At 38.1% G+C, this 15,783-nt stretch overlaps 1 protein-coding gene across 1 annotated transcript in view; it reads right to left on the bottom strand.

Annotated features, from left to right (window-relative positions):
* Positions 1–15,783, bottom strand: part of aff1 (AF4/FMR2 family, member 1) — a 65,877-nt gene that overhangs the window by 49,996 nt on the left and 98 nt on the right. The window contains exon 1 of the mRNA XM_062031264.1: positions 15,652–15,783. This exon is cut by the window's right edge and continues 98 nt beyond it. Coding sequence (XP_061887248.1) covers positions 15,652–15,668 — 17 coding nt within the window. The 5' untranslated portion in view covers positions 15,669–15,783. The remainder of the gene's footprint in view (positions 1–15,651) is intronic.

Raw genomic sequence — 15,783 nt, 5'->3', positions numbered from 1 at the left:
GTAGTAGTCATTTTTTTTATTTTTACTGAAGAGTCAATTTTTAAAAGGTGTTTTTAAGCCATCTATGCGTTTACTTCCTGTGGATACACATCAGCAGCCAAGAGAATCTTTTGAAAGCTGTAACCTGTTTTTTAAAAAGTTTTTTATTATAATTTTTATACCAAATAATATATTGCAAAAATTCACAACTTCACACAGGTAGTCATTTCATGCCTGTCCAAAGAAACCGCACTAAAAGAACGATCTCACCAGAGTTCGTTTTAAAACAAATTAGTTTTAAAACTTAGTTGAAAAGAGACACCAAAAAATGTAAATCCTGTCACAGACAAACCCAACCGAGCCTCTTGCGGGAGGTGGCTAAAGTACAGTTCATCATTTGTATAAACCAGGGGTCCGCAACCTGCGGCTAATTAATGGATTAATGGAATGGAAATGTGTGCAAAACTGGAACATAAGTGCCCTAAAATGAAGGAGCTTGTCGGATTTCTTGGTGAGGTGGCTCGCTGTGATCAACCAAATATTAGAACTGTCTGCATTACTTTATTTACAATAAATTAATAATTAATTATTGACGTTTAGTAATTTAGTAAAGGGACGGCGTGGCGAAGTTGGTAGGGTGGCTGTGCCAGCAATCGGAGGGTTGCTGGTTACTGGGGTTCAATCCCCACCTTCTACCATCCTAGTCACGTCCGTTGTGTCCTTGGGCAAGACACTTCACCCTTGCTCCTGATGGGTGCTGGTTAGCGCCTTGCATGGCTGCTCCCGCCATCAGTGTGTGAATGTGTGTGTGAATGGGTGAATGTGGAAATACTGTCAAAGCGCTTTGAGTACCTTGAAGGTAGAAAAGCGCTATACAAGTATAACCCATTTATCCTTTATCATTTAATTGATTTTACATACGCCTATGTCTGAATCGCGATGCATCTAAAAATGTATTATTTCCCCCACCTCTAAAGATAACCATGAATGGCTGCTAAAAAATAAAAGAGAAAAGGAAAAAGAGTTTAATTTCACATGGACAAATCGCATTTCCTGTAAAATAAAATAAAAAAAGATGAAAACTATTAAAAGTTTATAAGCTGTGTTACGTTTAGCCGCTCTATATTATTTTTCTTTTGTGTAAAAGGCGGCAAAATGTCTCTTTTGATAGTGGTTGCAGACCCCTTGTATAGACATACAGTATGTAATTAAACTGGCAGACACCACTGAGGGTTTACCGCAATCTGTTCTTACTTTTCCCCAGAGGCTGCCTGCAGACTTCAAATGGACATATGTGCTGATTTTATTAAACCAAACGTAAATTGAAGTTGTTCACAGCGGTAAATTATAAATCTGGAATATTCTTTGGAGGACATGAACATCTGGTATGTCTACATTTGGGCATGGTTAGTAAAGTAAAGTGTTGATGATGGTCTTCAACCCCAATGGAGCTGCTTCCATGGCAACGGTAACACAGATTTGGGAGAAGGCCAACCAAATCATGAAGCAAACCCTAAAAGACCAGACACCAGCATCACCCTCGGGGGAGAAGAGAAAACTCAGTGTGTGTATTAAACCCACAAAATAAAAATAAAAACATGTAGGAGAAACTTTAAAACTGGGAAATGTTCCAAGAAAATTAATGATTTAACTGCAGCAGAGAACATAGTTTATTTCTTGACTCCTTGACTACATACAGAAGTTTCCTCCAGCCCAATGAGCAACACAAGTTCCCATCAGCGATACAGATTACTTGACTAGTAAGAGTGTCTTCTATGATGTTGAAAGAAAGGACGATACAGTAAAGCCTGATGGTCGCCGTCCACTTGTGAGGAGCAACAAATAGATGTCATCATCCATCATACAGAAAGGGGCGCACCCTCTTACATCTGTTTGTAATCCTGATGGGAATGGTGAACAAGTTGTACTGACACTGCAGAAAAGGTCTTTAAATGCAAATACTTACATAGAGTGAAGTTGGAAGCCCTCAAGGCCAAATGTGTAACAGTGTAAGCTGGATAGTCTTTGGCTTGCGGCCAAAGAGTATCTGATTCTGAGCCACCAGGAATATACCGCTTGATTATCCCCGTGCTGAGGTACGGTTAATGACGGACGTATGGGTAAGTAGGTTTGTGGCCCTCAAATAAACTTAAAATTAATGTGTACAGTTACCGCCTTGTGTTTCACAATAATACTTCATAGGTATATGGTACTACAGCTCACCTGACTGACATGACAAAAATGTTGACCCTTGACTTTTTGATGTCAGCCAGTTGTTCTGCCACATCCAGATATGTACATCACCTGACTGACATATCACAAAGCCCTTGATATGACCATTATGCTGAACAATATCCAATATTCATTCTAAAACCGTGAATAAACTAATAACTACACAGTGGGTTGCTTACTTGCTCTTGAAAAGGTAGTAGAGTAATTAATTTAAGATTTATGACTGTTTATCACTCATCCATACAAAACACATAATAAGCGTGTGGATCTGCAAAGTGGCGTTATTTGAAGAAAATGTAAAATACGGCTGAAATGGTAAATAAATAAAAAATTGTATTGTTATTGTTTTCCAATACTTTAAATAACTACATTTAGCTATAACGCCCCACATTATGTTTCCTACTTATTTCATTTAAAGTTTAATGAACATTTTGGAACATTTATAAATATTTTAACCACATCCACACCATGCTGGAAAAAGGCAGATCTGCTTGCCATAATATCACCTCTTTATTAATATGTAGTAGGGTTTTCACCAACTTTTGTTTTATCCTCCTCCTGTAGCTTACCATGAATTGATTAATGTGGACCCCGACTTAAACAAGTTGAAAAACTTATTCGGGTGTTACCATTTAATGGTCAATTGTACGGAATATGAACTGTACTGTGCAATGTACTAATAAAAGTTTCAATCAATTCAATCAATCAATCAGCTCCTCATGTGCCGTCGTTAGAGCAATGCAGAAAGCAGCTGCTGCTGTGACGGACTCGCTGCTGTCATACATCTCCTTCATTTTTCTGCTCTGAGCAGTCTGTGTCACAAACACTTTTCTTTTTTTATAAATTCATTTTCAAGCACCACCTTTTGGTTTTAGCTTGGATTCTCAAGTTTTGTTCTTCCTGTGTTGTTGTTTCTTTCTGCCCCGGGCTCATGCCATGGACTGATCATCATTAAAGATGACTGGACAAAAAGTGCTACAACATGTGTGGGTTGGATTTCTGGGCCTCTGTAGCCTCTAATTGGGCCATTTCACTAAGGAGCCTTGACAGACAAAGACATGGACTGAGCCAATCAATTGTCACCTTTCTGTCGCTGTTGTGTGTCGGGAGAGGGAGTTGTAGCGGGCTGCGAATGACCAAAGATGTGTTTATTGAGAGAGGGTGCTCTACCACACGGTGATTTACAGCGCACATGAACTCCATTTGTCATCAGTCATATCATATTCGTTTTGTCACTTAAAAAAACCTCTGTGTCATTAATAGTAGTTACGGCCATGTGTAAAAGTACTGTACACCACAATAAACGCACTTAATTATTTGAAAAAGTACCACCCTAGTGATTATATAGAAAGCGTGTAGATGTGAGCAGAGTCTGCATAGCTTGCTACTGCTGCCAGTACACATACAGTAGCATATGAGCAGATTAGCTGCTACTAGCGGTGCAACCAACGGACCAATATTTTAACTTGAAACCAGTATTGTTCTTAGAGATTATGTAAATTTGAAAGTAGCGATGATGATAACAGCATATGTAGCATCAGAATATAAAAATGGTAATGTTTGCATTGTAAAATGTAGCGATGATGATAACAGCATATGTAGCATCAGAATATAAAAATGGTAATGTTTGCATTGTAAAATGTCTTCATTATCCCCGACGAGGTAATTTGTTTATTTTGGGTCTTGTCACAAACAAGGTGGGAATCTTTGATTCCGATTCTTGGGGTGACGATTTGATTCTCGATTCAATACAATTCTTGCAATATATTATTTGGTATATAAATTGGCATAAAAATTATCCCGATTAATTTTTTCATATCATCCAATTTCAATTAATATAAAACTTTTTTTTCTTATATATTAAAGTCGGGTTGTCCCATGCAGGAGTATAGCGAGTACCGTTGCATCCCTAATGTTTACTATTGCAGTATCTTAACAGACATTTCTGCCATGTTTGGTCCAGGTTATATATGCTCACAGCTGACAACTGTCATTTTGTTCATATCTATAATTGTGCCTACTAGAGGTGCAACAGGTACGGTTTGTACCTGGTTTTAGGACCACAATTTTTCTTCTTTTTCTGTACGTTTTGTGGGTGTTAAGAAAAGTTTTTTTCCTCTAAGGTTTTTAGTTATTTTGCTTGCCATCACAAACTTCATTCTGCAGTAAAAAAAAAAAAAAAAAGTATAATTGGTGTAGTGAAAACTCTAAGACTTTAATTTCGAGTTAACATTTACTAAACAACACTTTCAAATGGTAAATTCATATTTGTATTCTTTAATTACTTGTATACATCAGTGCTTCTCACCAGTGCTTTGGCAAACAGCAAGCAGTCACCCAGATTGTGGAGTTTTTTAAAAACTCAAATACTTTAGCATATAGTGAATAAAATTACATTTTAAAGTGTAGTTTGAATTTAAGGTACTGTAAAAATAAAGTGTACCAACACATAAAACAAGCTTAATGATTATTCAGGAACAAAATGTTTTTAATCCACAAACTCAAAAATAATTTGAACACAAAGTGTCTGTATGCAGTTTTTTAGTTCACGTTATATCAGAGGAGTTAAATCTTTGCAGACACATAAACAAAAGGTCTGATTGACAAATGCCTTTTTCTGAACAAATTAGTGGGTGTGTTTATTCTCCCAGTAGGGACTAATAAAGACTTCTGTGAGTTCCTGCAATTCGGCATTCAGGGCAGGATTACTGGTGCACTGCACTAAAACCGCTGCTCCTTCTAAATGTTGTTTCAATTAAAAAACTAAAGTACCACCGATAGTCTCACACACACACTTGGTGTGGTGAAATTACCCTCTGCATTTGACCCATCCCCCTGTTCCACCCCCTGGTTCTGTACTAGTGTTAGTTATATTTCTTTATTTTGCGACACGGACATACCGTATTTCCTTGAATTGGCGCAGGGAATATAGTATTCGCACGTCTAGAATTACTGCCGGGTCAAACTCGTTTCTCAAAATAATTAACGCATGCTTGGCCTTATCGCCGGTTTATTATTGAAGCTGGATCAAATTCGTTTCGCAAAATATTAATTTTATTATCGCATGTCTATAATTTTCGCCGGGTCAAACTCGTTTCGCAAAATATTTAGCATATGGCTAGAACTTCCACCGGGTCAAATTCGTTACGTCACGAGGGACGCATCTGTCCTCATTTTCAAAATGGAGGAAGCTGCTTTCAGTAGTTTACAATCGCACAAAGGAAAAAAGATAAAGAGCTTTTCAGTAGGATTTAAGGTCCAAGCTATTGAATACCGGTACAGTACGCTAAAGAGAACAGTAAGCAGCTATGTTTTATTAATATACCGTAGCTGCGTGTGTGAAATACTGTATAAGTCATTAAATGACTCCCGCCTCCTGGTGGTAGAGGGCGCTAGTGATCCTTCTTGCGACTTCCGGTACTGCAGAAGAAGTGAACACACGCAGCAAGAGATTTTTTTTTTTTCCTCTGCCTGAACTTTTAACATGGAGGATTACATACCGGTATCTAAAATAAAACAGTTTTCTAAACTGGACTTTCAATCGAAGCAGGAGGTAATAATTAAAGGAATATCTCCATCGAAACAGAGACTTTTAAAACTGAAGAAAGAAAATAAGGAAGACTTCTATAAAGAAGTTATCGATGCTTTTGGTCAGAAGGAGCTGCAAATGGACTCCATTTATAAGTACAGGTAAGACCATAATAACGTTTTTTTTAATTAAATGTGCTTTTCATGATGGTATGCTTACATCACACTCAAAGCGCACGCCTAAATTTTATGGATTCCTTTTGGTAAACGCCGGAGTGAGAAGAGGTTTTAAAATAATTACTGCATGCACGGCCATCCCGCCGGTTTCCGGTAAACGCAGGTGTGACAGGAGGTTTTAAATTAATTAACGCCCCTGCGGCTATTCAAGGAAATACGGTAAACACTTTCACAAAAACACATGCAAACGTATACAAACACACATTTACAGACACACACAGGATCACGGTCGATAAAAGTGTATCGTTCCATGCAGGATTATATCAAGCATCGTTGCTTCCCTACGGTTTACTACTGTGGTAACTCCTAACAGACAGTTCCGCCATGTTTGATCGATGAAATATGCCAGCAGCTGTTCAATGTGATCAAATTCAAATGGATAGCGATCAACGATCACGATCACATATCGTATTTTTCGGATTATAAATCGCAGTTTTTTTTCATAGTTTGGCTGTGGGTGCGACATATACTCCGGAGCGACTTGTGTGAAATTATTAACACATTACCGTAAAATATCAAATAATATTATTTATCTAATTCACGGAAGGGACAAAGCAAAATGTCAGCAATCGTCACACACACGTCAACCAATAAGAATTCGGCGGGGAAGGGTCATGGCAGAAGTGCATTGTGGGTCATGGGATGCTAACTTCTATATGCTATATGCTACTGCCGTAGCTATTAGAATGGATAATTTCTACATTGGCGGTAACTTATAAAAACTGAACAAAAATGGCACCGAAAAGGAAGTCATATACTGCGGATTACAAGCTGGACGTAGTGAAATATGCAGCAGAAAACGGCGACCGAGCAGCAGAAAGATAGGACGCTAGCGGCGCATACCAGGAGCGACAACGAGGAAGAAGATTTCATCGGATTTAGCGATCAGGAGTGACAGATTGTTTGGTAAACGTATAGCATGTTCTATATGTTATAGTTATTTGAATGACTCTTACCATAATATGTTACGTTAACATACCAGGCACGTTCTCAGTTGGTTATTTATGCGTCATATAACGTACACTTATTCAGCCTGTTGTTCACTATTTTTTATTTATTTTAAATTGCCTTTCAAATGTCTATTCTTGGTGTTGGATTTTATCAAATAAATTTCCCCCAAAAATGCGACTTATACTCGAGTGCGACGTATACATGTTTTTTTCCTTCTTTATTATGCATTTTCGGCCGGTGCGACGTACACTCCGGAGCGATTTATAATCCGAAAAAAACCGGTAATTGTCCAGCCCTAATAAACCCTTTTGAAAACAGGTTACAAAAGCTCCTCTTATCTACTGATTATTAAGATCATTACCTTGAGCCACAGGTTTATAGTCATAGCACCATAAAATGCAACAATCCCTGGCATCAATGGTCTCGCCTCCAATACAACCAGTATAGATGAGATACGTTACCAATTCCCGGTACCTGGGAATCGATATATTTTTGGTACTATTGTGTGTGATCAAATGTGTAAATGAATGTTAAATTATTTAAACAAAAACTTTTTTTTTAATTTAACACTAAGCAGTGCTGTCTAGTTATCTTTTTTTACTTATGTGTTTAATTTTCAACCACTGTAATGTACTGTATTATACAGTACACTTTGCATGCAGTTGCAATTTCAAGACCTTAGATGGCAGTAGGGGTGTAACGGTCTCATAAATACTGCAGTATTCCAGTATCAAAACCATCACAATAATACCGTGATGTGTGACGGTAAGCATTAAAAACTTGGTCAATGTTGTTTTTTGCTGACACTTAAATTGGCTGGTCTGGAAGTAAACTACATCACCCAAAAATTCCCTGCGTAGCGCAAGTGTGCGAGGTCCGTGTGTGGGAAGTCGTAAAGATTGTTTTCTCTGACATTTCCTGAAGTTTTCATTAAAATCCATCCATAACTTTTTGAGTTATGTTGCTGACAGACAAACACACCCTGGCGAAAACACAACCTCTTTGCTCTGCGTATACTGAAAGGCAAAGTTGCCCCCTTTTTCTGGAGTGTTCCAACACGACACATAAAGCCGGTCAGAAGTTGTGATGTTTTAACCCACATTTTTTTTCTCAATAACATTGAGTCAACTCGTGGTTTAAATAGATTTGTTATCCATGTTTTAAGTAGGAAATGTGCCAGGCAGCAGCACGGACAAAGAAAAAATTGGTGACACTGCACTGCAGAGAACACAAGTAATATGAGAAGCTACTTGATAAACCACCAAGCGGAAAATATATTTGATGCCAAGGAGGCCAAGCATCAATTTGTGAGATATTTAAATTAATAAACGTTAAACTATCAGTTAATGTTTCCAAAGGGATATAAAATGTACCCTACAGAGTACACTGTTTCTCTGAAGTTAAAAGTAAAAAAACAACTAACGTGAACATTATTGTTTTACATTTGTTACACTGAATGTTTATATTGTCAGTTTAAGACACTTGACTAAAAGTAGGGCTGGGCGATATGGCCAAAAAATTATCACGGTTAATTTTTTCATATCATCCCCTTTCGATTAAGATCACAATTTTGTATTTATTTAATAAAGCGGATTGTTCGTGCAGGATTAAACGGGCTACCGCATCCCTAGTGATTACTACTGCAGTATTTTGTAACGGACATTTCCACTATGTGTGATTGAGGTAATATATGCTAACAGCTGACAACTGTCATTTTGTTCATATTTATATTTACTAGAGGTGCAACAGTACAGGTAACCCACGCTACGGAGCGAAAATGGTTTTAGAGCCACGGTTTTGCTTCTTGTTTGGTACGTTTTGTGGAGGTAAAGAGACCAACTGTTTTCCTCTTAAAAGTTATTTTGTTTTGTTGCTTGTCATCACAAACATTATGCAGTAAATAAAGTAGAATCGGTGTAGTAAATACTATAAGACTTTTATTTCAAGTTAATATTTACGAAACAACACTTTCAAATGGTAAATTAATATTTGTATTCATCACTGCTTCTCACCAATGCTTTGGCAAATGGCAAGCAATGACCCAGATTGTGGAGTTTTTAAAACTCCAATTTTGTATCTTATATTGAATGAAAATACATTAAAGTGCAGTTTGAATTTGAGGTACTGTAAAATAATGTGTACCAACACAGAAAACAAGCTAAATGATTATGTCAGGAACAAAATGTTTTTTCATATTCACAAACAAACAAAAAGAACACAAAGTGTCTGTCTGGAGAGTTGTTGTTTTTTATACCGGTACTATTGTGCTTGTTACTCCAACAGCAAGGACACGTTTTTTTTTGAGTAGAGGTTTAATCAGAGAAGTGGAATCTTTGCCGACACAAACAAAAAGTCTCATTAAAAAATTTAGATATAAAAATGCCTTTTCTGATTAAATTAGTGGGTGCGCTGATTCTCCCAGTCATTACCAATACAGTCACATAGACGTTCTGAGTGCCTGCAAGTCCGCATTCAGGGCAGGATTACTGGTGAGCTGCAGCAGATAGTGAAACTAAAGTCGCTGCTACTTTTAAAGGCCTACTGAAACCCACTACTACCGACCACACAGTCTGATAGTTTATATATCAATGATGAAATCTTAACATTGCAACACATGCCAATACGGCCGGGTTAACTTATAAAGTGCAATTTTAAATTTCCCGGGGAACTTCCGGTTCAAAACGCCTTTGAGGATGACGTATGCGCGTGACGTAGCCAGTAGAACTCAGGTATGGCTTCCCCATTGAAGCCAATACGAAATAGCCCGTTTTCATCTCATTATTCCACAGTATTCTGGACATCTGTGTTGGTGAATCTGTTGCAATTTGTTCATTGCATTATGGAGAAAGAAGCTGAGCAAGCAAAGAAGAAAGTCGGTGCGAAGCGGAGTATTTTGCGAGGGAAGTCAGCAACACAACACAGTCTGTGTTTCATTGTTTACATTCGCGAAAGATGCAGTCAAGATCGAAGAACTCGGACAACAGAGACTCTTACCAGGAGGACTTTGACTTCGTTAACAGACGCAGACGCGATACCGTGAGTACGCTTCCAAACATTTGATCGCTTCTACCGCTGTTCTGTGGAGAGCATCCTCACATACTGCATCTGCGTATGGTTCTGCAGCTGCACAGCAGCAGAGAGGAAAGCTCTCCAGAGGGTCGTCAACTCGGCCCAAAAAATCATCGGGTGCCCCCTCCCCTCCCTGGAAGAACTGTATAACTCCCGATGCCTGAAGAAGGCAGCCAACATACTCAAGGACCCACCCCACCCCGGCAACAGCCACTTCGATCGGCTGCCTTCCGGCAGACGTTTCAGAACCATGCCAACCCGCACAAATAGACTCAGGAACAGTTTCTACCCCCGGGCCATAACTGCACTAAACGCAGCTAAATTGTAAAAAAAACAAAAAACAAAAACTTCCTCACGTGCAACATGAGGAAGCCACCGGTCAATCACGATCCGGGACTGTGCAATCAGCGATTACATGCCAACTGGACAATATTTATCATATTTATTCACACAATTAATCCACAATAAAAAGCCTGCACAGCATAGGAGGTAGGAAATGATGACTCCCACCCCCTTAGCACACTGGGATTCAGCATTACTCCTCTCTAGTCACTTTATACTTTTTACTGTCTCGTTTTCTTTTACATTGCCTCCTAGAGTGGTCTTAGGCCACATTGTATATTGCATATTGTGTATATTGTGTTGTTTTTGTATATTGTGTGGTTTCTTCTTTTTAAAAAAAATGCAAAGCACCTCAGGGAAGCAATCTAAATTTCGTTGGACCTGTACCTGTACATGCACAATGACAATAAAGATCATTCATTCATTCATTCATAACTAGCTCGAGCTAGTAGCTAGGAGCTAGGAGCTAGCATAACAAACACCTAGGTGTTTGTTATGCGGGATTAATTTGTGGCATATTAAATATAAGCCTGGTTGTGTTGTGGCTAATAGAGTATATATATGTCTTGTGTTTATTTACTGTTGTAGTCATTCCCAGCTGAATATCAGGTCCCACCCGCACGCTTCCAAATATTTGATTGCTTGCCCGTACGTGCGTGTCATGTACGTAACTTTGGTTAAATATATAAGCTTTATGAACCTTGGGTTAGGTGAACGGTTCTTCGGGCTGAGTGAGTGTGTGTCTTGTGCAGGTGTTTGAATTGTATTGGCGGGTTATATATATGGGATCCCGTCCATATTACCCGCTCGAGCTATAACTAGCTCAAGCTAGTAGCTAGGAGCTAGCATAACAAACACCTAGGTGTTTTTATGTGGGATTAATTTGTGGCATATTAAATATAAGCCTGGTTGTGTTGTGGCTAATAGAGTATATATATGTATTGTGTTTATTTACTGTTTTAGTCATTCCCAGCTGAATATCAGGTCACCCCCGGCTCTCACAGCATCTTCCCTATCTGAATAGCTTCAACTCCCCACTAGTCCTTCACTTGCACTTTACTCATCCACAAATTTTTCATCCTCGCTCAAATTAATGGGGAAATCGTCGCTTTCTTGGTCCGAATCTCTCTCACTTCATGCGGCCATCATTGTAAACAATAGGGAACTTTGCGTATATGTTCAATTGACTATGTCACGCTACTTCCGGTAGGGGCAAGCCTTTTTTTTATCAGATACCAAAAGTTGCGATCTTTATCGTCGTCGTTCTATACTAAATCCTTTCAGCAAAAATATGGCAATATCGCGAAATGATCAAGTATGACACATAGAATAGATCTGCTATCCCCGTTTAAATTTTAAAAAACTCATTTCAGTAGGCCTTTAAACGCTGTGTTTCAACTTCTATGTTTGTGTTAGTCATATTTATTTATTTTGTTCTTCTGGGCTGCACTTCCAGCTGTGTAAGGGGACGAGGCACAACGCGATAGCACATCCATTATGTTGTGAGTAGAGGTGGGGAAAATAATTGATTTTAGATTCATCGCAATTATGGACACGGACGATTATAAAATCGATTAGTAAACAGCAATAATCGATTAGCAATTTATTTATTGTGAATAAAGTAATAAAGACAGTTCTAAAATGTAGCTGACTGCAGCAAACCAGCTCACCGAGAAACCAGATCAGCTCCTTTATTTTAGGGCACTTATGTTGCAGTTTTGCACACATATCCATTAATTTAATAAATGTGGGAATTAATGTAACTGTTTCTTATTACAAATGCACTGTTTTTCAAAGTTGCAAGTGATAAACGCTTATTTAGTCAAACAAAAAGAAATGGAAAACTGCATCGATATATATATAAATTAGAGATGCCTCAATTATCAATCGAATTGTAGCTCTTGAATTGTAATCATGATCGAATCGTGAGGAGCCCAAAGATTCCCACCTCAAGTTGTGAGGAGACTTGAATTTCACTTTAACACAAACACTTGAAACATTCACAGACACACACACACAGGATCACGGTCAATAAAGGTGGATTGTAGTGATGGGTTGATGAGGCGTCATGAAGCGTTTCGACACATTGCAAAACTGTATTGCTACTGTGTCGATACTTTGTCACTAAATACTGACATCTGCTGGACATTAAAAATCCCTACAGGCAACCTATGGACCGAATCAACTGACACTGATTTTATGACCTAGTATATACAATAATATAAACCAAGTCATTGTATTTCATTTAGGATTATTTCATATCTTCATTTAAATAAAATTATATTTTTATATTTTTTAGATACAGTCAATAAATTATGTGAACATGTATCATAACATGGAAATCTAAGAGAACGTGTTGTGAATGAGGATGCTTGTGGACTGGGAAGTTGTTTTTTTTTACACATTTTTATTTAAAAAAAAAAAACGTATAAAATTTTAGACGATTTCTCTTCTTAATTATTATTTCTCCGGCTGTAGAAAAGACCCGCTCACAGGGCACAGAGGAGGCGTCAGTCCAACACAGTTCGCGTAGCGGTCATGTGACCGAAACAGCTCATGATCGGTCACGTGACTTTCTAAAAGCGGTATGCGCACCGACACAGGGTTTTGCTCTATGAGCTCGACACATGCGCCAATGCATCTGTGTTGCCGGACCCATCACTAGTGGATTGTTCCTTGCTGGATTATACCAAGGATTGTTGCTTCCCTAATGTTTACTACTGCTTTAACTTCTAACAGACATCTCCGCCATGTTTTATCGAGGAAATATGCTAACAGCTAATCACGATCAATGATCACGATCATGAGGAACAAGGGGTAGAAAATGTATTAATCTACTTGTTCATTTGCTGTTAATATGTGCTTACTCTCTGTTCTATCTACACTTATGTTAAAATGTATTAAGAACTCATTCCTTTGTTGTTTGGACACTTTGTATTAGTTTTAGGTGATACTACACATTTTGGTATCAATCCAATACTGAGTAGTTACAGGATCATACATAATTACAGTTCTCCTGTGTCCAGGGACATATTTCTAGACTTCATAAACAATTAAAAAAGACAAAAGTTTTTGTGATATTAAAAAATATAGATGTAATCATTGTGGTATCGACTAGATACGGCTCTTGTACTTCATATTGTTACAGTCAATGTATGTATAGAGATCCACCCATATGTTTACATTCAGGAGCACCAGCTTGCTGTTAGCAGTGAGTTATTGTATCCTCCCATCGTGTGCAGTAAAGCATATTTAGCAATTCCTCGTCCAGCAGGGATGATACTTGTAAGAAACATACTTCATTTGTCGCCATGGAGGTGAGGATTAGAGATTTTGAAGTAGCTAAAACACTGCCGACTGTGTTTGCTCTTGTAGAGCAGGTCTTCAGTGTTTATAGCTTCACTTTTATCGTTTGTTTTGTAGCCATAATACGTCCAATATTCCTCTCATGTCTTCACACCGTGTCTGCTTGTAAGTCCACCGTATGTGTGCATTGTCAAACATGTGCCTCTGTTCCAACACATCGTGAAGACGGCGCGCCATGATGTACATAAGAAAAAAATGGGACCGGTATTGGGGTTTTGCGCAGTATCTTGGCTGTTCCTAGGACTGCGCTCTTCTGGACTGAGGCTTCAGATGTTATTCCTGGGACCTGTTGGAGCCACTCTCCCAGTTTGGGGGTTACTGCTCCGAGCGCCCCCACTACCACGGGGACCACGCTAGCCTTGACCTTCCACATCCGTTCCAGCTGCTCTTTCAACCCTTGGCACTTCTCAAGTTTCTTGTGTTCCTTCTTCCTGATGTTGGCGTCAGCTGGGATTGCCACATCTATCACCACCACCCTTTTCTGCTCTTTGTCCACCACCACTACATCTGGTTGGTTAGCCAGAAGCTGTTTGTCTGTCTGGAAGCTGAAGTCCCACAGAACCTTGGTCCTGTTGTTCTCAGCCACCTTCTGTGGTATGGCCCATTGGGATTTGTGCGTGCGTATATATATATATATATATATATATATATATATATATATATGTATATATATATATATATATATATATATATATATATATATATATATATATATATATATATATATATATATATATATATACATACATACATACACACACATACATATATATACATATATATATATATATGTGTATGTATGTATGTATGTATATATATGTATGTATGTATATATATTTATATGTATATTTATTTATATATGTATGTGTATGTATATATATATATGTATATATATATATATATATATATATATATATATATATATATATATATATATATATATATATATATATATATATATATATATATATGTATGTATATATATATATGAATGTGAGCGTGAATGTTGTCTGTCTATCTCTCCAGCACCCCCCGTGACCCCAAAAGGTACAAGCGGTAGTAAATGGATGGATATATACACACACACACAGTACAGGCCAAAGGTTTGGACATACCTTTTCATTCAATGGGTTTTATTTATTTTCATTACTATTTACCTTGAAGATTGTCACTGAAGGCATCAAAACTATGAATGAACATATGTGGAGTTATGTACTTAACAAAAAAAGGTGAAATAACTGAAAACATGTTTTATATTCTAGTTTCTACAAAATAGCCACCCTTTGCTCTGATTACTGTTTTGCCCACTCTTGGCATTCTCTCGATGAGCTTCAAGAGGTAGTCACCTGAAAAGGTTTTCACTTCACAGGTGGCATAGTTTGGATGCCTTCAGTGACAATCTACAATGTAAATAGTCATGAAAATAAAGAAAACGCATTGAAATGAGAAGGCGTGTCCAAACTTTTGGCCTGACCTGTACTGATATATATATATATATATATATATATATATATATATATATATATATATATATATATATATATATATATATATATATATATATAACCCCGCCTACTTTGTCAGGTGGTGTCAATAAATGTTACCACATAAGTTGGCGTCGTGGAAAACTAAGAAACAAATGTTGTAGTTATGAGTCTAAATCGTATTGTTGGCTGACTATTTAAAAGAGCGTCAACAAACTAGCAGCCCAGCTGGTTAAAATGGAAACAGCTTATTTCCGCCTCCTTCGAACTTTTTTACTTTAAACAACCAAGAAAAAGATATCAAAACGCGTCTAGTATTTGTCCGCCGACATATAACAGCTTGTCCTGACACTTGGACAGTTGACAGGTTGACAGCAGTCAGCTCATGTACATGACACACATTAAGCACCCATCTCCTTACCCGCACTACGGCTCGCAGCTAGCTGAGTCTGAGTGTGCCTACCTCGGCTGAGACGCCATGGCGCGCCCGCTCTCACTCCCCGGCTCTCGGTTGTCATGTGTTCCCGACAGTCGCCGCCAAACTCGCCTTCTCAGTCCGCTCGGTCACATCGTTTACCGGCGAGGACAAAATGTC

This window comes from Entelurus aequoreus, linkage group LG21 (genome assembly GCF_033978785.1).
Source record: "Entelurus aequoreus isolate RoL-2023_Sb linkage group LG21, RoL_Eaeq_v1.1, whole genome shotgun sequence".
In the NCBI taxonomy this organism is placed as follows: Eukaryota; Metazoa; Chordata; class Actinopteri; order Syngnathiformes; family Syngnathidae; genus Entelurus; species Entelurus aequoreus.
Note: the sequence above shows the minus strand (reverse complement) of the source record. Positions and strands in the feature narration are given on the sequence as shown.